The following is a 25108-nucleotide window of genomic DNA, read 5'->3' as shown; positions in this document are numbered from 1 at the left end:
AGCCTTAAATTAGTATCTGGTGCCATGTAAACGTGAACAGAAAACGTCAACACTGGGTATATAATGGTGGCCATATTTGGCGCTGGTCACTCAGTTCCCTAGTGTGCAGAATCAGTCTCTGTGAGTGCTCACTATCAGCCCTGTCCCCTTCCGTCTAAATGGGGATCTTTTCTCTCTTATGTGTGGGCGTGCGTTTTGAGAAGATCACAGCAGTTTGTAGTGTTCCCTCTCGAGGATTATCTCTGTGGGACATCACTGCATGCTCTTCTTTATGGCAGCGTTACTGGCTGTCAACATGATGTATATATTTCAATCTATTGGGGACCGCCTATTGACCTGGGTGGGAAAGAGTATTGGTTTCTCTTATTATTTACCTAACAATTTTAATGTGTAAGTGATCCTACATGCAGTGTGTAGAGTCTTGGCCTGGACACAGCTGATGAATCTGATAACTCTCAATAGAATGCCATACAATTTGGATTTGATGGATATCTAAATGCAAGTGCATTTGAAGATACAAACTATAAAAACTATATATTTTTTCCACATAAGGCCCACTGAGCTATTCAGCTCTTTTTCAGAAGTGACCTGGCCCCAAATGATAGCTCAACGATATGGCTTATCATGTGGAAATGTATAGCAGCCAAATACTCTAAACACATGCTTCTAAATGTGGGGGGAAAGATCGAAGGACCCGGATAAAAAATCCACACGACCACCTTGGAGAGGGATAAGTAAACTCCAAATATACAAGCGTTAGGGTCGGGATCGAACCCACAACCTCCTGAATACCAGGGGAGGTAGTTACCATCTCACCACCATGGCACCCTGTACAATAAGATGATGTACAAAACAGTGAAACACGGTTATCCTGAGAAAAGGGCGCTCATGTGTTAATTTTATGCGTAGAAAGGAGCGCTTCCGTCTTGGCACAGTTTATCCGGAGGGAGTTAGAAACCCAATCTAATATGAGGCTGTGTCAGGGATAGACGTGAGAGTACGCAACTGCGTGGCATCAGCATAAAAGTGATCGTCGACATTAAAACTCCGGGTAATTCTGACAAGGAGGAGGACATATATTGAGGAGAGTGGCATGCAGAGTATGAATGAGCCTTGCGGGATGTTATCGCACAGAGGTTTATGAGAGCAGGAAAGTGCTTGTATGGAAACGTAGAATGAGCAGTTTGAGAGGTCAGAGTGGAAATCAGAAGAGATGTCTACATAGTTAGAGAGATGCTCAAGGAGGAGATCTGCGTCGAAAGCGGGGAAAGGTCTCGGATAACTAAGAGTAAGAGAGATCCATGGTCTGAAGGGACAATAAACAAAAACTCAACACATGGGACAATAACACTGGCCGTAAAAGGAAAACAATCTATATCATAAGTAACGTTTCTGGCAACAGCCCTGTTCATAGCAAATAGATCAATATATCTATTTTCTCTATTTGCTATAAATAAGGACCATTGCCCAAAACGCCACCTATTATATATTTCAGGCAGTGTTATTGTCGAATGTGTTAATATTGTGTGATGTGAATTTATGCACCGCTGCAAATACAGCATCACCTACATAATATCTTAATTTTTAAAGCGAAAATAAGGTCGTTTACCAAAATGTAACAGAGTGGTGTCTGTAGAAAGTCCTTGGTATAAACCAAATTGTAACAGGTCACGGAGACCATGGAGAGAGAGAGAGAGACGAGTTTGGAGAGGTGGCAGAAGATAACCAATTTGAGGACTTTTACAAAGAAAAGGAGGTTTGAGATAGGACAGTGATTTGCGGTGACGTTAGGGTCCAGTGTGGCATTTTTCAGGATGAGAGTGACAGCGGCAGAAGTCTCGAGGGTGAAGGGGAAATGGCACCGAATGAGGTGGAGGCATTGAGGAAGCTCCTCGTGGAGGCAGCCAGGGCGGGTGGGCAGCGAGGAGCGAGTTTTTGTGGGCTTTTAGTGGGATTTTAGTGGACTTTTAGTGGGATTTTTGTGGATTTTTAGTGGTATTTTTGAGATTTTTCACAAGCTGATGACGGGGTGGGGGTGGGGAGATGGCGGAAGGTTAATTGTCCCGAGGTGAAATAATTTGCGGACAGTAAAAGACACGCCCGCCGTGCTCGGGCACCTACCCTCCTAAACGATCGACTCGGCAGTTAAAGCCAAGCAGTGTCAATTGGGGAAGTCCCAGCGGTGTTTGGGGTGCAGCCGCGGTGTGCGGTGATGTATCGCTCCGTCGGCTCATCCGCCGACGGCTCTGATGGGAGCTAATGGCGCAGCATCGGCAGCCCTCGAGGACTCAATAATGACGCGTCCGATGGGGGTGGGTGGGGGGTGGGTAACGGCGAGCAAGGGGCTCCTCTCTATTTGACTCGGAGGAGAATTATGGCGGCACTGAGGTGGCGGGGCTTGGCTGCGCTGTAACTTGGCATCGGCAGGTTAGCCTGGTTAGGTGTAAGTGGTCGACACATTGGACTTGCAGTGCAAAGGTCGCCGGTTTGTTTTGATCTCCTGGAGTAGCAGTTGAACCACTGATATGAGTTTCTTAACCCCCCCCATCCTCTCCCCCCACTGCTTCTGTCTACCAAGCAGTATAAATGGGTACGCTACGATTCGTTGATTGGCAGGTCGCGTATGTCGGGGTCATGTATAGCCAGTGCGGATGAGTAGGCCAAATACCCTCTAAAGCGGTTCTATAGAGCTCCTTCTCGTGGCAACGCTTCCGCCAGTTGTGGCGATGAGGCAATTGCAGGGCTGTACCTTTACCATTTAGTGTTATGCGCCCGGTTGTTTTCCCCGGGCGGAGTGTCACCGGCCTTGGAGCCGATTTGTCGTTCGAAACAGCGCTCCTGGCTATATGGAGCAGTTTTTATTTTTGTTTGTAACCACCGTGAAATAGGATTCACATACCCCAGGGGAGGGATGGTATTGGAGCCAGGATCATTTGACCTTCTTGTGATTGCTCGCAGAGAAAGACAAAACAAATGATTACTCTTCAATACGTGTTAATTTTACTAGAGAATGTTATCTGCCACACACACGTACGGTCGCAACACACCGTGAAGAAACCACAACATTTTATCTGCAAAAGAACTGCATTCGTAAAGAAGGGCCCCACGCATTTGCGAGTGATACATTGCGATCACATACCCAAAAGTATTGGGTGTCTGTTATGTAGACAGCTGGCTTTCTTGACAGGGCAGTAATTGAGATCCACTCTTCTATCTTGCAAAGATTCCACCGCTGCTTTTTACTTGGTGAAACTCTGCAAGAAGCTCGGACAATTGATAAAAGCCTGGGTTTGGGGCCTCATTCCGGCTGCAACCAGAAGGTTGAAATTTCTAAACCTGGTTCGAGGATTGACTCAGCCCTTCCTCACTCTGGCGTGCACATAATGAGCATCAAGGGACGAGGAAGGCAGGTCGACCAAGGTGGTGCTGGATGAAGAACAAAGCGTTCTCGAAATAGGGATCGGAGGTAGACTTTGCACAGATCGAAAAAAACCGCGGGAGGTGGAGAGATTTTCTGGTGGCCCCATAACCCCACGGTTCAAGGACTGATGATTATTCATTTAGAAGTCAACCATTGCTGCTGTTCCGAGTAGCCAGCACATCGAATGCTATTTCCATTGCTGTATGCCGCTCTATGGTGGTGACCTTGTTTAAAGGAGGGAATACCAACACAAAATCAAGGGAACGTGACAATAAATGTTCAACAAACTTTAGACGAATGTTAAACGCTCAACATTTTTGTCACGGTTTATGGGTGTTTGCAAAACTCGTGAAAGCGTTTGACTCGACGATACTAATTAAGAAGGGGTGGCCTGAGCCTCTAGCTATGGGGGCGGGGGGGGGGGGCTCAGCCCCCTACAGTACCCCCACCCCCTTCCCCCCACGCTACGGAGCTGTGGCCACACTGCTCCTGCACGACACCGCGCGCGTGGCAACAGCCAAGCGGCCTTGGCCGTGCGGCCGTTGTTGCACTACGGACCGCTGTCTCCCACGATCGTCCTCTGGGATCAAAGAGACGCCTCCGTGCCTCTCCGCGTGTCAGCCACCTCGCATTATAATCGTCCTGATGCGTGTGCCGCTCCGTTTGAAATGCGCACACCGAATTACCGTGGCGATTGTGGGTGCTTTTCTTCGCGTGCGCCAAAAGCTATGGGGAAAAAAAAGATGATACTAATAATGATGATGCGTGTTTGACATTTACATTGTAGCAAGCTGTCAGTCTCGAGGGATCGCTGAAGTGGTTTATGCTGTCACTGTCGCAGCTTTGTGACAGATGGCAATTTTCTGCAGGTGTTTTGATGGGTCATTTCTCCGGAGCAGCAGACGGAGAGAAACCCTGATGTCAAATTAGCGCGCAGCGGCGTACACAATGAGATAAAAAAAAATAACTCCACTAGAACAGGGCTAGGCGCTGATGGGAAGATCTCAGATTACAGTTCATAAAAATTGCGCTTGTCTTATACTGACCTTGAGAACGAATCTGAAAGTTGGGTGAATTACACGTTGATGAATGATATTCTGTAAGGATGTAAACGATTCCTCCAACACCCACCTCGCTTAAACAATTTGATGGACTGTCAGAATCCAGGGCTTTGATCAGATTCAAGAATGGACCTTTCTCGTCTCGTTTTCACCTTCTCGTTGGTTTTGTTTTTTGCTCTGTCTCGCTTGTCTTTTGTTTGTGCGTCCGGCCTGGGATCCCTCGAGTCATTTAATCGCCATGCAATTCTGGAGTTGACACAATGCAGGGTGATCTATATTAGCTAATGGATGGTATTGCAAAGATGCTATGGGCAATTAATTTGCCCTCAATGCTGGCAGAAACAATGTCTTGCTCGTGAACAGTGCCAACGTGGTTGCATTGTCCACTCGCGCTGCACTTGGGTCTCTGATCAGTGTCCTTACAACAACAAAAAACGCCCCATGAAGGCAGAAACAGACGCGACTGAACAGGCCGTCGCAAACACAGTCGAGTCTCGCTTGTCCCGGGGTGAGAGGGTCGTCCCGTATGAGACGTCAATGGGGAGAATGCCAATTGGGATAAAACGTGTTTTTATTGCTTACCTAAGGCCGAGTGGCAATGGAGACTTAGAACGTGTCGATTGTTTGTATTTGCTTCTTAAAACATCTTTCAGTGTCCTGCGATCTTCTTGTCGAGACGACCGGGGCTGAACTAGAGAGACCTCGCCACCTCACAGCAGCTACCACGGCGTCTTTGACTTCGTTGCCCGTTTTGTTCGCGATTGGTTCTTCACCGAGCCAATCCGGTTCTTCTTTGCGCACCCTCTACTTGTGTTTTTACTTACGTGTGCACGTACAACGTCACATTTGAAATTCTCTCCCGATCCATTCTAGAACCACGTGTCCCAAACCACCGACGTCATTATGCCTCTTTGAACTATCAGTGTCCCCTCTTGTACCAGTCATTCGCTTATTGCTGCAGTTATTGCTCTCTGTAGTCTAAGCACTTTTGGAATTCTTCCTCGCCGGCTCGTGTCCTGCCATTCCAATTTTTTTTTAATTCGTCAGATTTTCTCATAGTACTCAGAGCCAAACGTCAGTATCAGCACAATCCGTTGTTTCACACACCTCGACTTATAGTTTGATATATATTGCTGAGCTCTGACAAAAGGACTGTGCTTATGTTATTAAAGTACCAGCATGTGGATGACCACAATTGTTCACGCAGTTGGAAATTCTCTCTCCCACTTCAGCAAAAAAAAAAATATTGCTGTGGTTTCCCCACCTGATGATTATTGCTTGAGTATAATTTTTTATATTGTTTTATAAACCAATGTGGATACCTCTGTGGCCACTCCGTGACGTGCCAGGTGTTTTATCTGTTTGTTTTAGTAGCCACGTGTCGGATCGTAAGTGATGCAACGACAATTGGTGAGAATGCGCATTCTTCCATCAAAGCGACATCTGCGCAGAAGATGTCAGTTGTGAGTTTGTCTTTGCGGTACCAACGCCTGCTTTAACCGGACTGCGCATGACAACGTTCCTTTGCCATTTTACCCCGTAATATTTGACTTACAAGGATAAACTTTGAATTCGCGTGTCAAGTTTGCTTCTTGTTTACGGTACGCATGTTTTTTTTTTCAAAGAAGTATACCGTATTAAATAATCACACTTTTACTGTCACAGCAATATTCTTTTAAACATCAATACTTTGTGAAGAAATCCATTTGGCAGAAATGTTGATGTTTTCCTTTCCTCGGCTGTACTTTTATTTAATTTAAATTCTTATTCAAGTTCTACATTCATTAAAGCAGCCAATCATTAAAGCAACCTTGCATGTTCGCAAATGGCCAACATCTCAATTTCAGTACGTTTTAGCACGCTTGTAAAAAAATAAATTGTTTGCAATTAAATTTTTTTTATTAATTTCTACACTAAATATATACTGTAAGCAATATACAAGTGCGGGGGGAAGTGTGGGAGCAGCCCACCTCTTCCAAGACATCTGTCCAGCGTGGAAGAGTAGACGAAAATACATTCTAGACGGGGGCTCTCTAGAGCCCCCCCCCCAGTGGAGGGTCTTCTGCCAGGGGTGACGTGAGAGAGACTTTGCGGTGCTGCGCATTTACCCTTCAACACACACTTAGCACAAACGTGAAAAGAGGGCACACAAACAAGACAAAGATCCCCCGTATAGCCTTAACAGACTGTAGTGGGTAAGTGCTGTTAGCGAGCACCGATGAAGGCCAGAACGGTACACGAGGGGGTGGGTGGCCAACACCACGCCCGACCGCCTTTGCCTCCCTAGTGGCGATGTTTACACACCGCACCAGGTACTCATTTGAGGCTGAGTCGACCTAGGGGAGGCCCATAACCGGTTCAGATAATCGTCAATGGTGCTGGCCGTGAGCGGGAATTGAACCCGGATCGCCGGGTTCGTAGCGCAGCACGCTAACCGCTACACTACCGCTCCCCACACACAAACACGCGCCTGTCTGTGTGAGAGCATTAAACAAAAAGTAATTGCATCCAATTAGCCCTGCGTAGAAAATGAAAATTACGTGATTAATTTGAGAGTGGTGCCCATTATTCAGTAGTGGGAGCCTTGTCACATTTGAATGGGGAGGGGGCGGAGGTGGGTGGGAGGGAGTGGTTTCCAGACTCGGTAGGGAAATTAGGCCAAAATTTATTTAAATAACTATACCGTAATTGGCAATTTCCGCTTGTAAATAAAATAGTTGTGGGTTCTGAATCTTTAGTTTTCATGGCATCTCTACGTAAACTAGTCAGTTATAATGCCTATTTAGATGATACGAAATACACTTTTGAAATGTTCTCAAAGTAACAGAGACAATCACTGCTCGAGCCTTTTAGCAGACTAGACAAGGATCAAACTTTGAGTGCACACGTGGCTGAATTTCCACTCAAAATCAAACCATTGATCAATTTCTCGAAAAAAAAAGAAAACCTGAAATACATATATATTCGTCCTAATGTCGCCCCGATCTTGCTATCAGCATCTTATCATGAGAAAAACAAATCCACTCGGATCTCCGGCCGAGCATTACAACCCCTTGTGCTGAATAACAAATCGAGGCCTAGATAGTGCACAAGGGGGTGATGCAGTCAGCACCAAGCCCAGCTGCCGTTGTCTCCTCAGTGCTGATGTCTACATGTCACTCCGAATACTTGTTTGAGGCCGAGATGAGTTCCGAGACTGGTTACAATATCGCTTCGCCACTCCTGTTAGCCATTGCTGCGAATTTGAACTCAGGTCGCCGGGTTTACAGAACACTTTGCTATCGACTGTGCCACCACTCCATGCCTACAAAGACAAAGATCCCCCGAAAGCGTTAACATACTTTTGAGGCATGTGCTGTTTGCGAGCACTTATGAAGGCCGGCACGGCACACGAGGGGGTGAGTGGCTAGCACCACGCCCGGTTATCTTTGTCGTCCCAAGTGGTGATTATCTACACATTGTGCCTGGCTTCGTAGCACAGCACGCTAACCAACACACACCACACGCACCACGTGTTCTCAGGATACAACGACATGCACAGCCTCCACGTGGCGTGTGCTGCAATCTTGGAGTGGGTGTCTTGGAGCCATTGATACAATTTATATGCAAATGTACAGGTTTGGAAAAAACATTTGCTAGATATGGCGAATGGAGTGAAATATATAATCAAAGACGAAAAAAAGGGTTGTGTTGAGCTGACCGTTACCAATCTCACTGGGTGCGATGATTGTGCAACCCTCCGCCTGCACTTGTATGAGTGGATTCTCGACACCAGAGACCGAGCAATGCCTTTGGAATTTACTGGACAAAAACGAAGGGAACATTTAGCCTGTATCAATTTGATTCGGTTTTTTTTCAGAACAATTTCAATCTGGGATAACAAGCCGAATATAAAATTAAATAATTGCTTATCCGTATATCTGTTCACGCTACATTCCATCAATTCACCCCACTGTGATGAGATAAATTGCCACGATTCAGTGTTACGATTCGACTTATGAATATATTATTTGTCTCGGTTTTTCCATCTTGTTTGTGTTGTCTATTGCGTTTATTCTTTCTCACATTCCTATTTAACAATTTTGACATTTCAGGGTCTGCCCCCCCACCTCTCTCCCCTGGGAAGTTTCTAGATCCGCCTCCTCCTGAAGGTGACATTTGTGTATAATTTAAATATTTAGTAAAAAAAAACAATATATTTACACTTTTTTAAATAAAATTATCAAGAAATGCTAAATTTGATTTGGTGATATGGCCCGAGTGAAAGTGGCTTTGCCGAATCTCGCCGAGGTTCACTGCTTGATTACAGCGGCTGTCTATGTTATTTACTGCGGGTGTAGTGACCATAATCCTGTGCGCATTCCGCTTTAGAGTCGACGCTAAAGATATGCAAGAGAATAGGCGTTTGCGTGACGGCGTCAGGGTCAAAACTGGCCAAACAAAAAAAACTAAACAGCAATTTACTCAATGAGGGTATACATAACAATCAGCAGCTCCTGCTGGCAGACGAATGCTCAAGGTAATGCTTGCAAATGAGGTTCACCGCGGTCTCTTTTGTTAGTTAAAGTGACGGCTTGGAGAGGCCTTCACCTAACACCAAACTGGATGGGTTCGGTCTGAGCGAGATTTTGAGGACCCATGTTCTTTGGTCTGGCCTGGTGCTAACATGGAGCCAGAGTGATAGTGTCAACGAGGCACAATGTTTTGATTTAAAGCTTTCGTGAATGCAGGGATTCACATTCTTGGTTCTTTCGGTAAAGTCACGTAGAAGGGAAACAATAAAATAAAAAAAATCTAAAACAATAAAATTCTCACGACGTTTCGACTGCAACACAAGCAATCATCATCAGGTGTGAAAAGTGAAAACCACAGCAATAATTTGTTTTCAAATTTTCTTGCTGTGGTTGATGATGATTGCTTGTGTTGCAGTCGAAATGTCGTGAGAATCTTATTGTTTTATTTTTTTATTTTATTGTTTCCCTTATACGTGACTTTACCGAAAGAACCAAGAATAAGGCACAATGTATTAATTAAAGGCTGCAGCCTAGCCCAGGTTGGTATTTTGTCAATGATACTTAGGGGCTTTGTTTGGCTAGATTTGAGCAAGCTTTCCATTATCGATAAACGTGTGGTTAGTGTGTACCATCGCCAGTTGCCGCTCACCCTCTCGCACTTCAGAAGCTTTGAGAGCGGCCTTTGACATCGACAAACCAACCCTGTCAGCATCCCAGTGGCTTTGTTTCATTCCAGCGCCATCACTGTTTTTTTTTCCTCGCTAAAAAAATAGAATAGTTACAATAGTGCACTCTATATGTGTCTCTACCAGATGTGTGTTTTACGTTGTGAATTGTGTGGGAACCTTCTTAAAGGAGGGCAGCTTCCATAACCTTCTTTATTAGACTCCTAAATAGTTTCTTGCAGTTTATGCACATTGGTTTTTCTAGCGACTACGTCATCAGTTTTCAGTTTATTTATTTCTGGTATAGCCCTGTGAGCCATTCGGCCCTTGAATCGGGTGCAAACACAACAAACAACAAAAACACGAACAAGAAAACATCTTAAAGTGACTATGTGACTGTGCAAACAGAAAATCCATGAAAAAAACAGCAAAAATATTCCTGAAAAAAGCACCGTACACCAACGCTGTGTGCAAAAAATCCCAGTGGGATGCAAGTCAAACAACAACAACAACAACCACAAGAAAACTTAGATTAAGGCCGTCAGTCTAACTCCGTACTACAATAAAACAAACATGTCCAAACCAAAAAACTTTTCGAAATCACCCAAAAATGAAGCCATAATTGCAACGTAACAGTGATCATAGGGACAGTGACCGAATTTTTAAAATAAACTACATAAATAACATGTAACACCAAATCCTAGAGCTATAGCTGGCTGCATGAGTTACTCCACAACAACAGAAGCATCAGTCGGAGTATCAAATTTCTCAATGCACCTTTAAGATCAGCACGCTAAATCAAAATACAGATAATACTTTGCAGCGTCATCCAGAGCGAAACATTTTATTTTACGCCAATGAATAGCGGCAGCTAGGGGTGTACAACTCCTCTAGAGCAGTTTTGAGAGAAGATCTCATTGGTAGCGATTCAAGTTGCAGTTTATTGGCAATAGCATTCCAGACCCTGGGGGCATCAATAGTAAAGGCCCTTCCTCCAGTTTTTTTACGGCAATAGGGAATGTGAAGCTGGTAAATGACCGAAGACCTGAGGTCAAATTTGTTCTTTGAAACAGTGAGGAGATCCAGCAGGTAGTCTGCGGATTTTTTTGTAAGTATATCGTGAATAAATAAGATCTGGTGCACAAGCCATCGAACATTAAGAGATGTTAAGTTTGACCCAATGTAGAGATCACAATGGTGAGACCTATATGGGCAGTTCAATGTAAATCTTAAGGCTGAGTGATAGATGGAATCAAGCTTCTTCAGTACAGTACTTGGGGCTGATTTATACACGATGTCACAGTAGAGGCAGTATGGTAGCTTTTATCAATTCCAAACGGAACAGAAAGGGGAAGCAGTGCTTGTGTCGATACAGAAAACCAATTTTTATTTTTGTCTTTTTACCAATATAATCAATGTGATCTTCAAAATTCAGTTTTGAATCCAGGATGACCCCAAAATACTTATAGATCTTGACTTGCTCTATTTGATAATTATTTAAGGAATGTTATTGGGGAAAAATAACTTTCTGCTTTAGTCCTGGTGAGAAGCATAGCACCTTGGTTCTGGAGGTATTCAGGACTAGTTTAAGAGCAACTAGCTGATGTTGTAGTTTGTTGAAATCACCCTGTAGCTTAGCAATCACGTCATCCAGAGAGCGGCCAGCAGTAATCAGTATCGTGTCATCTGCAAAAAGATTTACCCTGGAATGATCCAGGTCAGTGCCCAAGTCATTGACATAAAGAGAGAACAAAAGGGGCCAAGGATGGCACCCTGTGGAACGCCTTTTGTTATCTTAACACTGTTTGACCTCCAACCAGCTGTGAATGCGTTTTCGGAAAAACCGAGGCAGCTTAGTTTACTAAGCAGGGTGTTGTGGTCTACCGTATCAAAAGCTTTGGGCAGGTCTAGTAAAAGACAGGCACAGTACTGCTTATTATCAAGGCTACTGTAAATGTTATTCAGAGAGTCTAATGCAGCAGATGTGGTGCTGTATTTTTTTCGGAACCCAGATTGTTTTAGATGTAGTAGATTGTTGGTCGACAGGAAACTGCTAAATTTTGATTTAAAGCTTTCGTGACTGCAGGGATTCATATTCTTGGTTCTTTCGGTAAAGTCACGTAGAAGGGAAACAATAAAATAATAAAAATATAAAACAATCAAATTCTCACGACGTTTCGACTGCAACACAAGCAATCATCATCAGGTGTGAAAACCACAGCAAGAAAATTTGAACCAAGAATAGGAAACTGCTAATTTGGTAGGTCAATAATTTTTCAAAATTTTTCATTAACGGGGACAAAATTGAGATAGGTCGGTAGTTATTTGGATCATCTTTAGGGCCACCTTTATGAAGTGTACGGACATAGGAATGTTTCTATTCTAGAGGAAATGATGCTTCTTTGTCTGACAGGTTGAAAATATGGGCTATAGGAATTGTATATTAGGTGACCAACAGTTAGTACAGCAGAGACGGGAATACTATCTGCTCCGGAAGAGGAGGACCCTTTGAGGTAGGACAGTTGTTTCAGAACATTACTTTCGTGGATTGGCTGGAAACTAAATTCGTTTAATGTTTGGACAGGGGTGTAGGAATTTGCATGAGCAGGGGTGACTCCCAATACATTATCAAAAGATTACCAGCTTCAGAAAAATGAAGGGTAAAATTGTCAACTATTCTTTTGGAATCTGAAAAATATTCCCCATTTCGGTTAAGCTCAACGGGCAGATTGTCTGTTTTGGATGCCTTTTCGATAGATTTGATTGTTTTCCAGAAAATCCTGGCATTTTCATGTCATACCAGGAGAGTGGAGGAAAAGTAGGCATTTTTTGCATGCCGTATTTTTTTGACGCATCTATTCCTTAAAATCCTGTATTCTAGCCAGTAATTGACCAAATTACTTTTCTGAGCACATGCCCAAGCCTTGTCCCTAGTTTTCATGAGCTTTGTAATCAAAGGATCAAACCATGGTGGGCGGTTGCCTTTAGTTTTAAATCTAACCAACGGAGCATGTTTGTTAAAAATTTGTACCTGAAGGTCTCCCAAGCCATAGTCAGGTTGGGGATATCACAGACCTTGTCAATATCCGAGTGAAGCACATCATTAGTAAATGCCTGAGTGATGAAGTGTCTCATAGAGTGCTTCTCAACCAATTTAGGGGGGGCTTTGGGTCTGGCTGATGATCTCACCCCAAAAATGAAGGAGTGATCACTAAGGTTATTACCCAGAGCACCAGTCAGTGTGAAATTGTGAGGGCCATTTGTCAATAGGACGTCAAGCAGAGATGACTGTCCTGGATTTTTTAGGTTGGGTCTTGTGGGGACATTTATTAATTGAAACAGATTAAATTCATCTGCAAAATTTGTGGCCACGGCCGGCGGGTTTAGCCAATTCGAATTTAGATCACCCACTAAAACTATTTCACCTTTAGGGAGGCCTCCAAAAGCTCTCTGTGCAGATGCAGCTTCAACATCCTTCCCCCTAGGCAGTCGATAGCAGCACACTACCAATATCTGTTTATTATTTGGGAGAGTTATTCTGAGAGCCAGACCTTCAAAGCAACATTTTTTAAACAAGGAGTGAGCTATATTCTTGGTTCTTGGAGAAGTCAATGTGATATGAGCCTACTGAATTATAACAGTGATCTGCCACGGCCGAGGTGTTGGTCCTACCGTGTTTTAGGTCTGCTTTGTGTTCACAAATGCGGTCTGAGACATGTCGTTTGGTTTTTCCAATGTGACTACTACCACAGAGGCAACTTAGTTTGTAGACGCCAGGGTACTGTATGTCCGGAATCACATCTTTTAGACAGAGGTTCTTTGCAAGCCATCTAGCTACCATGAGATTCGTTCATGAGGCTATCCATATATACAAACACAGAGACAATTTCAACCGAGAAAATGGATTATGGCTTAGCAATCATTGGAAGGATTTGATAAACCATTTCGGGTCTTAATTGATTGTTCACGCTCACGGTGGCTTTCAGACCGCATCCATTATTTTCGTCTCTCCCCTACTCTTTTCCGAACATAGATGGACTCGTCCATCTGAACAAACTGTCAAATCGCTCTCCGTGGTGCTAACGTTAAAAATAACCGCCACTTTTTTTCAAAATTTATTGCTGTGGTTTTCACACCTGATGATGATTGCTTGTGTTGCAGTCGAAACGTCGTGATAATTTTATTGTTTTATATTTTTATTATTTTATTGTTTCCCTTCTACGTGACTTTACCGAAAGAACCAAGAATATGAATCCCTGCAGTCACGAAAGCTTTAAATCTAAATTTAATGGGTGAGCTAGTGAACATGCAACAGTATTACGAACATAGATGGCAATTCCACCTCCTTTAGATCCTTGGTCAAGCCGAAAAAGGTTGTAGTTGTCAATCGCAATCTGCAAGTCATTGACAGCAGGAGTGTGAAATGTTTCTGTTAGGCAAAAAAATGTCCGGGTCAAGATTTGCCACTTCTAGTTTTAGTTGACTTAATTTAATCACAAGCCCTCTGATGTTGACATGTAGAACACCAGCACTTTTCCTGCCAGAAAAATCTACAGAATTATACGAGTTCTTTTCATTTGGGCCAGGATGAAGCTCAATACCACCAAGAAATAAGAAAAGTAGAATTAATAGTTTGCACAAGTATTTTCTGTGAAAGGATGAAGAGCGGCGAACCTTGGACGAATAGCAGTAGCTCGCACATGGTGTTATTTTTAAGAGCAGAATGAATACTTGTGGTCAGAATCAGTAAACACATGGACGAGAGAACATACGCAAATAACGTAGATCATTTTGGGAGTCGTGAAATATAAGTGGCTTGGGAAGGACATGTTGCTAGAAGGGATGATGGACAGTGGTCAAGACTAATTACGGAGTGGCTGCTAATGGAGGAAACTTGCCCAAGAGTGCATCCACTACGTAGAAGGGGCAATAAAGTAGGCTTGCGTTCAGAAGCTCCATGGTTTACTGTATCTCAAGATCATGAGAGATTGCGGAGAATTGGAGACGCCTTCATTCGGCAGTGGATAGATCATGGCAGTTGCTAGTGATGATACAAGTTTCAGGGAAGGGTAGTGCCCTGGTTCAAAAATAAACAGACTTCAGAACCTTCCACACTCCGTCACCACTCCTGGCACATGAAGGGCTGCACACTAACTAACCTCTTCATGTATGTAATGAATTTATATTGGACCTCTTTCGCATCGTACATAGCAACCGTGTTAATCAGAGGTGCGGGTGAAGCAGAACAGACTATACACAAAAAGCTGTCCGAAATAAATACGTTTTCAACTTATATTTAAAAGTGCAGTTCCGATGGGCATCTAATGTCAGAAGCAAGAGTGTTTCAGACAGATGCTGCGGCACAGCTCTAAGTATGAGAATAGGTTTTCTCCTTTTTTCTGGCAACGAAACAGGTGTTAAGATGTTAATACACCAAACTGAAACCTTTTACAAGGAATCATGTCTGCATTAACCACAATATTTTTGGTCAGAATGCAAACAAAAAACTTACTCTGATAATAGATGCATTGTCTTTGAAACTGATTGGTCCACGCCAGAGACAGCTTTCTTTTGAGCCTAGTCTCAAAACGGTGTTAGAACCAGAAGACGCCAAAAGGTGAACACAGCACAAAGACAATGCCACTATCAGAGTAATGAGAGCTCGGGGTGAGCAGCTACATCATGGGACCTCCTTTGCCAGTACCAAAATATGATAATAGGTTTTCCCCTTTTTTCTGGTACCAAAACAGGTGTTGAGATGTTAAAACACCAAACTGAAACCTTTTACAAGGAATCATGTCTGCATTAACCACAATACTTGTGGTCAGAATACAAACAAAAAAAAACATACTATGATAATATTTGTTGTAAGCATGCGAAGCGATGGCCGTCTCGGTTGTTTGTTGTCAGGGGCGGAGCCACAGGGGGGGCTGGGGGTGGGGGCTCAGCCCCCCCCCCTGGAATTTTGGGAAAGTCGGTAATCGTGATAACCGAATATCCGGCTGCTGCAAAATGATGCAGGCTGCCACCTTGTGCTGCCCTGCAGGCTGCCACCTTGTGCTGCCCTGCAGGCTGCCACCTTGTGCTGCCCTGCAGGCTGCCACCTCGTGCTGCCCTGCAGGCTGTCACCTTGTGCTGCCCTGCAGGCTGCCACCTTGTGCTGCCACCTCGTGCTGCCCTGCAGGCTGTCACCTTGTGCTGCCCTGCAGGCTGCCACCTTGTGGGCTGCCCTGTAGGCTGCCACCTTGTGCTGCCCTGCAGGCTACCACCTTGTGCTGCCCTGCAGGCTGCCACCTTGTGCTGCCCTGCAGGCTGCCACCTTGTGCTGCCCTGCAGGCTGCCACCTTGTGCTGCCCTGCAGGCTGCCACCTTGTGCTGCCACCTTGTGTGCTGCCCTGCAGGCTGCCACCTTGTGCTGTCATCTTGTGCTTCCACCTTTTGCTGCCTGCAGGCTGCCACCTTGTGTGCTGCCCTGCAGGCTGCCACCTTGTGCTGACCTGCAGGCTGCTTGAGCGGCAGCCTTTCGAACTTATCGAACTTATTAGCCACATCAGCGGCTCCGACCTATTAATAAACTCCGCGTTCAAATCCAATAAAACATGTTTTATACATTTGTGTATAAAACACAAAACATAAACACTGGATATCTCAGAATATCGAAGTCAGCCCCCCCCCCCCCCCAAGTCAAAATCCTGGCTTCGCCCCTGTTTGTTGTTAACCCGAGTGTGAGACCTGACAGCCAGTGAACAACCATTACCGGACAGCGACACAAAATTGACTGACTCGGTTTTTTTTAGTCAGTCGGCCATGGGTAATAGTTCACAACAAGCCTCTCCGATTTTTTTCTCTTTGAGAATGTGCCACCTGTGCCCCACGCGTGCCAACCCACACGCTCGTGTTCCATGGCAGCATGATGGCACTGCTACGCATAATGGAATTGGAACGCCTTTACGCGCTGCTTTTACTGCCGGTGGAGTTCACGCGGAGCATTTCGTTGTGCGATGCAGTGGAAACAAAAAAACCGCGAATGCTTAACCAGACAAATTGGTCGGATAGCAAATGGTTGTCTTAAAAAAAATGCCTGCAACCAAATCACCCCGGGGGGGTGGGGGGGGAAGCATCGAAGCACGATGGAACCTGTATAGTGCATGTGTGGAGGAGTAGAATGGGGGAAGTGGCGTCAACGTGTGCTGTTCAGTGCGTTGACGTCACGTGACGTGACGCGCTCGGGGCAGCAGAATGACGTCACGGCTCCTCAAGTATAAAGTGGAGACCCCGTGACGTCGGCGGAGTCGTAGCTGGAGAGTAGGGTCCGAGAAGGGTGGAACGGGGGGAGCCAGGGCCAAGAGGGTAGGGATAGGGGAGAGGGCACAGTGCCAGGGCTGGACGTGGCACTGTGCTTCTCGGCCGGCCGTGTTGGCCGATCCCACGGCCGGCGCAGAGGAGACAGCACAGGGCAGCCGGCTGTGTCGGGACCCGGCCCGGGACCCACAATCCCCTGGGAAGTTGTTCACCCCCGTGCACTGTTAAGATTTGTAATAAACCTAAGGCGAAAGCCCTTCCGAGTGAGTCGTCGGGAACTTCTGAACACATGCAACGGGGGGGGGGGGGGGGGGGGGTGGTCACCGTGCACAAACGGGCTGCTATAGGCTGCGGGGTTCGTCCCCCCCACGTGGTCGACTGGCGCCACGACTCGTGTGGAGAACAGGAGATTCATTCAAAGGATGAATAATTAATTAGAGAACGAAGCACATGAAGATTTACGGAACTAATTCTGAGATCCCTGTAATTATCTCTTACCACACAACAGGACCTGCTGTTGAGACATTTATCACATGGCAGTAAAACTATACGAGTCATTTTTGTAAGCATGTTGAGATCATCAATTCCATAAACTTGAGACCCCCATTTAAACAAATATGGCTGAAACTCTGATCTAAATCCATGCTTTCTGCTACACTTGACCGTTGCCTCTTCCCATCACCACCAAGCCACGTCTACTAAAAGTAATTAATTAGGGAGCCGCCTCCTCTGCATATAAGCCACGTGCTGCAGGTATCTGGGACTTACCATCATAGTCCTCCAAGATCTCAGCCCACTTGCGTTGTCTGTCCATGTTGTTGGGAGGGAGAAGTTTCTGCTTGATGTTGGAGGGCCTGGGGAGGTTGTAAAAACGCTAAGATTTAGCAACCTTTTGAATCACTCATCTCAATTATTACATATTTGACCACTCACTGTACCAATCCAATCACTTTCGTGCCTGTTGCTTTACAAACACACTCTCTCGCTTGTTTGCCCACTCACGCGTGCGTCAGATCACTCACTCATCCACCCACTCGAACATGTTCATTCCAACTGCCTATTGCATTAAATATAATCGCCAGCCTTAACCGTGATATTTAACCTCTAATCCACACAACCATGTTTATGTACAGCCCATTTGTATAAATCGACTGCTTGATAAAGGCTCCCCATGCCTTGTAGGTCATTGGGGTCAAATGACCATACTTAAATTATTTGTGTTAACCTGAGAATAACGTCGTAGGTCACTTGATGTTAGAGATACCACCCATGTGGCTGTGACATCACAGATTGGAGACGTCTATGGCAGCAGCTAGGGTCTGAACTTAAAGTCAGACTTCTCCCCAGTGTTGGATAGCATTCAATATATGTAATGTAGGGCACAATTGTGCCAGCAATCAGAACACAATAATTGTAGACATGTTATTCACATTCTATGAGATTTGAACAGATTAGTTATGAACGTTTTAAATGCTGACTCGCTTGGGGTCTAAACAATGACAGGAACAGCAACATATCAGAGCATATTCTTAGCTCTTTCGGTAAAGTCATGATAAACCATTTCAGGGCTTAATTGATTGTTCACGCTTACGGTGGCTTTCAGACAGCATACATTAATTATTCGTATCCCCCCTCCTCTTTTCAGAACATAGATGGACTCGTCCTTCTAAACAAACTGCCAAATCGCTGCCCGTGATGCTAACGTTTTTTAAAAAAAATAAATACAAACACCGTTTAAAAATAAATAAATGCGAACCGCCACTTCTTTCAAATGTTTCTTGCGGTTGGTTTTTTCACACCTGATGATGACCGTTTGTGTTATGGTCAAAACGTCGTGAGAATTTTTTTATTGTTTTATATATTTTATTGTTTTCGTTCAACGTGACTTTAACGAAAGAGCTAAGAATATGAATTACTGCAGTCACGAAAGCTTTAAATCAAAATATCAGAGCATGCCAAGTAACCTAACTTATAGTCCTAATTTGGTTGCAGAAAATCCAAATACCAACATATCAAAAATAATTAAGCTTTAATTTGTAATCAAAATATACAAGAAAAATAAACAACACACATCGTCAACAGGGACGCTCACCTCGTTGAAGATTCGCTCTGCAAAGGCTTGGGCATGTGCTCAGAAAAGTAATATGGTCAATGACTGGCTAAAATACAGGATTTTAAGGAATAGATGCGTCAAAAAAATTAGGCATGCAAAAAATGCCTACTTTTCCTCTACTCTCCTGGAATCGCATGGAAATGCCAGGATTTTCTGAAAAACAATCAAATGTATCTAAAAGGCATCCAAAACAGATAATCTGCCCGTTGAGCTTAACCGAAATGGGGAATATTTTTCAGATCCCCAAAAAATAGTTGACAATTTTAACCTTCATTTTTCTGAAGCTGGTAATCTTTTTGATAATGTATTGGGAGTCACCCCTGCTCATGCAAACTCCTACACCCCTGTCCAAACATTAAACGAATTTAGTTTCCAGCCAATCCACGAAAGTAATGTTCTGAAACAACTGTCCTACCTCAAAGGGTCCTCCTCTACCAGAGCAGATAGTATTCCCGTATTTGCTCTACTAACTGGTGGTCACCTAATATACAAACCTATAGCTCATATTTTCATTCCTATGTCCGTCCACTTCACAAAGGGGGCCCTAAAGATAATCCAGATAACTACCGACCTATCTCAATTTTGTCCCCGTTGATGAAAATTTTTGAAAAATTATTGAACTACCAAATTAGCAGTTTCCTGTCCACCAACAATTTACTACATCTAAAACAATCTGGGTTCCGTAAAAAAATACAGCACCACATCTGCTGCATTAGACTCTCTGAATCACATTTACAGTAGCCTTGATAATAAGTAGACCTGTGCCTGTCTTTTTCTTGACCTGTCCAAAGCTTTTGATACAGTAGACCGCAACACCCTGCTTAGTAAACTAAGTTGCCTCGGTTTTTCCGAAAACGCAGTAAAATGGTAAAAAAAATTCCTATTTTCTCGCACCCAAACTGTATTCACAGATAGTTGGAGATCAAACAGTGTTAAGATAACAAAAGGTGTTCCACAGGGTTCCATCCTCGGCCCCCTCTTGTTCTCTCTACATGTCAATGACTTTGGCACTGACCTGGATCATTCCAGGGTAAATCTTTTTGCAGATGACACGATACTGATTTCTGCTGGCCGCTCTCTGGATGACGTGATTGCTAAGCTCCAGGGTGATTTCAACAAACTACAACATCAGCTAGTTGCTCTTAAACTAGTTCTGAATACCTCCAGAACCAAGGTGCTATGCTTCTCACCAGGACTAAACAGGAAGTTATTTTTCCCCAATAACATTCCTTAAATAATTATCAAATAGAGCAAGTCAAGATCTATAAGTATTTTGGGGTCATCCTGGATTAAAAACTGAATTTTGAAGATCACATTGATTATATTGGTAAAAAGACAAAAATAAAAATTGGTTTTCTGTATCGACACAATCACTGCTTCCCCTTTCTGTTCCGTTTGGAATTGATCAAAGCTACCATACTGCCTCTACTGTGACATCGTGTATAAATCAGCCCCAAGTACTGTACTGAAGAAGCTTGATTCCATCTATCACTCGGCCTTAAGATTTGCATTGAACTGCCCATATAGGACTCACCACTGTGATCTCTACATTGGGGCAACTTAACATCTCTTAATGTTCGACGGCTTGTGCACCAGATCTTATTTATTCACGATGTACTTACTAAAAAATCCGCAGACTACCTACTGGATCTCTCTGTTTCAAAGAACAAATTTGACCTCAGGTCTTCGCTCATTTACCAGCTTCACATTCCCTATTGCGGTACAAAAACTGGAGAAAGGGCCTTTGCTATTGATGCCCCCAGGGTCTGGAATGCTATTGCCAATAAACTGCAACTTGAATCACTACCTATGCGATCTTCACTCAAAACTGCTCTGGAGGAGTTGTACACCCCTAGCTGCCACTGCTATTCAGTGGCCTAAAATAAAATAAAATGTTTTGCTCCGGATGACCGCTGCAAAGTATGATCTGTATTCAGATTTAGTGTGCTGATCTTAAAGGTGCATTGAAAAAATTAATACTCCGACTGATGCTCCTGTTGTTGTGGAGTGACTCATGCAGCCAGCTCTAGGGTTTGGTGTTACATGTTGTTTGTCGTTTATTGTGAAAATTCGGTCAAAGTCCCTATAATCACTGTTACATTGCTTTTATGGCTTTATTTTGGTGATGTCCAAAAGTTTTTTGGTTTGGCCATGTTTGTTTGTTGTAGTACGGAGTTAGACTGATGGCTTTTAAACTAAGTTGTCTTGTGCTTGTTGTTTGACTTGCATCCCATTGGGATTTTTGCACACAGCGTTGGTGTATGGTGTTTTTTCAGGAATATTTTGCTGTTTTTCCTGGATTTTCTGTTTCCACAGTCACATAGTCACTTTAAGATGTTTGCTTGTTCATGTTTTTTGTTTTTTGTTTGTTGTGGTTGCACCCGATTCAAGAGCCGAATGGCTCACAGGGCTATACCAAATAAATGAAAACTGAAATGAAAAACTGAAACGTGGTGGACAGCAAAGGGCAGTGCTGAAAATCAATATCTGGGAGGGTGGGGGTGGTGCATCCTCTCCGCTGCCACCAACTTGCACTAACCAGGGCGGTGTGTGTATGTTGGCGATGTATCGTGCCAACTGTGTACGCGACGCGCCGTGCAGCGTGTGGATAAGGTCCTCATCCAGCCGTGGATTGACAAATGCGCACGTGTGCAGCGGGGAATTGGGTTCATGTCAAAGGCGTTGGTAACACGGTCGAAGATACGCGCGCGAGCGGACACGCTGCGCTTTTTTCCAGCGGCAACCCGGCGCGGTGCAGCGATCGACTCGTCCACTCGCTCCTCATTACAATTCCCTTGCGACGCAGCGCTGCGCTCGGGACACTGTCGAGTTGCGGATTGAGCGCAAAAAAAATATCGAGTCCTTAAATGCGCGCTCTTAAAACGATCAGTGGGGGGGGAGACGGTGCCTGCAAATTTGAATGCGGCGTGTGCGGCACCGTCAAACGATCGAGTGGAACGCGATGGGGGGGAGGGGGGGGGGCGAACGCACGCCGTTCGCGCGGTAATCACCTTACATAAGCAGAGCCGGTGTTGGTGTACGGAGTGTCTGTCCGCCGGACACGTCGCCGCTCACATTAGCGGCACTTCGCCCGCGCCGTGCCCAGTGACCGAAACGCCGGATAATTTCTACGTCGCTGCAACGCGCCGGGATGCAGCCCTCGGTGTAACGAGGGCTGCAGCCCTCGGTGTAACGAGGGCTGCAATGCGGAGGTCAACCGCTTCGATTGAACATCCTCGTCGTGCAGCAGGTGAAACGATGGTGTGAGTTGCTTGAATCACCACCCCCCCCCCCCCCATCGCTGTCCACCCAGCAGTATAGACGGGGTACACGACACGGCAGGTCGGGATTGTGGTGGTGCGGAGTGCGGGGTATTTCCGTCTAGTCAGCGCAGAAGAGTTGGCCAAACACGCTCTAGAGGGGGGGGGGGGGCTCTCCAGAGCTCCGTCTCGCGGCGACCCCTTCCACGAGCAGTGGTGCGAGCCGGGAATTGCGGTGCTGCACCTTTGCCCCTAGCGCTTCTGCCGCTTGCGGTGTCACGGTCGGTTACTGCCGCGCTTGGGGCTGTTCTCGCGTCTGTTCTTTTTGTTTCGGCTCTGGTGAGCAGCGGTGGCTTGCTGTGGAGTCTGCTTTGTGTCGAGCCTGCGGCGTGGTTCATATTCCGTGCTCCCAGGGGGGGAGGTCCCTCCCCGTCGTCTCGCACGCGCCACGGTCAGGCGTGCGGCCACGCTGCTTTGCGAATAAAGATCTGCTGGCTCAGCGGCATCATGGCCAACCAAACGTCTCGTTTTATTTCACATCAGTGCGTGCTTTAGCTTACTTTCGAAGGCTCTTTTTGTACAATGATTGACTTTAAGTAGCGTGCTGTGTTCTGCTTCGTAGAGCATTAATCACGTCTAAAGTAAGATGATTAAGATGAAAAAGGCCGCTGCTTCATAATTCCATGCGTGCATCTCTCAATGCACAACAAAAACCACAGAGATGTGCACGCTTGGGATTACACTGAGAGACAGAAAGAGGAACGCATGGATTAAAGAACATGTGCAGGTTAACGACATCCAAACTGTTAAGATGAAGTGGACTTGGGTACAACACACGGCTAGAAGTGATTAATGGCCAAGATTAATAAAGGAGTGGCAGTCAAGGAATGGAGCGTCTCCAAAGAGGAACGCCCACCCAGGAGATGGAGCGATGAAATTGTTTGTGTGCAGACACTCGATGACTTCTCGCATTGCTCGATCGTGAGATATGGCTGGGACTTGGAAAGGTCTTCATCCAGCAGTGGATTGTCCATGGCTAACAATTATTATTCGTTTAATTGGTGCATCGTTCAACGCATGCATAGTCGGTGGTCATGAACAGCACTTTTCCCACCAGGCCAAGGATAAATGAGATATATTTGTTTTTGTTACATACAAAAGGACATCTCATCCTTCACGACTAACAGTATCCAAGTAATTATGTAATAGCAACTGCTGGCATACACTGCTGTTGATTCTGCCAGAAATTAGTATCCATTGCTTATGTTTAAATGTGCTTTTAAAAGTTGTGTAATGTTCTCTGTTGTAAACTTTTCCGCCATGAAAAGATCTAATTACAAAAAAAGCTTGTTATATGAGAATTAAGCGCGCTTTATCAGCTGCACAGTAAACCAAGATGTTGCTCGTATTGTTTTCCCTTGGCTTCCTTTCACGGGACTGTCGCACAAAGTGTTTCGTGATTCATTCTAAAAAAACTGTGGACAGCGGCGGTGGGATAGCGTGAAGTTGCCAGCGAGACGGATTAAGTTGCATATATTTGGTTTGGTCCAGGGGTAGAGAAATTAGAGCCCCCCGGATCACGTGTCCTGATTTGATATGTGGCCCACCACCAACATGAGGACTACGAATTTGGAAACAGGCCCCAAGCAACATCTGTCCGTCACGACAAGCATCCTAGCTGCACTAATCGGATGCTAGATGGGCTATACGTTTGAGCTGGTAACATTGCCGTTCTAATTGTAGTGTGCTCCGTCACTTTGGTCATCCAAAGGTCCTCTTGCAGTGACGGAAGTGACTGAGGTGCGAGTGTGTTCACGTGTGGTTGCCCACCAACGCTATTTGAATGACATATAGCCCGCAGTAAGGAAAATGAAGAGAGAATGCCACATCTTGTAAAGGTTATCTGGTGTGTGGTGAACAACGTTATTCAGAAAAAGTCTAATTCGGATCTCACTAACTTGAGTATGAGGTGGCACTCACCTCCTGTTGATGGCCCTAAGCCAGTTGTGCAAATTGCACATTAATATGGCAGGGGGCAGGTCGTTCTATAGCATAATTAATGTTGACTTCCCTCTAAAGTGGTTCACCGAGGATTTGAACTCGTAACATTCTGATTGCAAGCCGCTCCGTGCTCTAAGCACCGCGACATTATTGCCCGCAGCTTAAATGTGAGATCGCATCAGCCTGGCCTTCTCGTATCAGCATTCGGAAGCATTTATCTGGGCTGCCCTGCGCGATGCCGCGATGCACATTCCGCAATCTCTCCAGGTGGGCAGACGCGCACAGCGTCGAGGGCCAGCGACGGTGCCCGTGCACTGGCACGGGCACACGCGAGCTCCCCGGCGTCTCGTTAACTCGCGGTGCTGCGCCGCTCACAAGGCCGCGCGGTGCCAAAATGATGGCTTTCGGACGAGCCTTATCGCAACGCCACGGCTACAGATAATTGTAACGAGCAGGGTCCCGTTCGCCTGAGCCCGCCGCAACAAAATCCCTCTCATTGCTTTCGCAGTCCTCCGTGGCCTCGCTCCGTTCACCTCTCTGATCTAATTTTTTTCCTCAGCTGCCCCCCCCACCCCCGCTCATGTTTCTTCTGCTGTTCTCTTTCTCGCTCTTTCTGCCTCCCTTCACTCTCTGCAGTTTGCGTGATGGATTAAAGATCGTTCTATTTTCTATGCTCGTGCAGACTGGAAATGGGATTGCGCTACCCTCGTCACCAATTGCTGCACCGTTTAAGTGCACATTGAAATGCATGTCTCTTCTCAAATGCAAGTA

The 25108-nt window shown here is 45.2% G+C and overlaps 1 protein-coding gene across 5 annotated transcripts in view; it reads left to right on the top strand.

Annotated features, from left to right (window-relative positions):
• LOC116940917 (voltage-gated delayed rectifier potassium channel KCNH8-like) overlaps positions 1-25108 on the top strand; it is a 122594-nt gene that overhangs the window by 37049 nt on the left and 60437 nt on the right. Inside the window, exon 1 of one of the 5 annotated variants that reach the window (XM_032951295.2) lies at positions 18819-22326. The exons of the other annotated variants lie outside the window; for them this stretch is intronic. Coding sequence (XP_032807186.2) covers positions 22281-22326 — 46 coding nt within the window. The 5' untranslated portion in view covers positions 18819-22280. Of the gene's footprint in view, positions 1-18818; positions 22327-25108 lie in introns of those variants that run through there. 5 annotated transcript variants of the gene reach the window in all.

Source organism: Petromyzon marinus, chromosome 10 (assembly GCF_048934315.1).
Source record: "Petromyzon marinus isolate PM22_M1 ecotype Great Lakes invasive population chromosome 10, UKy_Petmar_22M1.pri1.0, whole genome shotgun sequence".
Taxonomy (NCBI): domain Eukaryota; kingdom Metazoa; phylum Chordata; class Hyperoartia; order Petromyzontiformes; family Petromyzontidae; genus Petromyzon; species Petromyzon marinus.
Note: the sequence above shows the minus strand (reverse complement) of the source record. Positions and strands in the feature narration are given on the sequence as shown.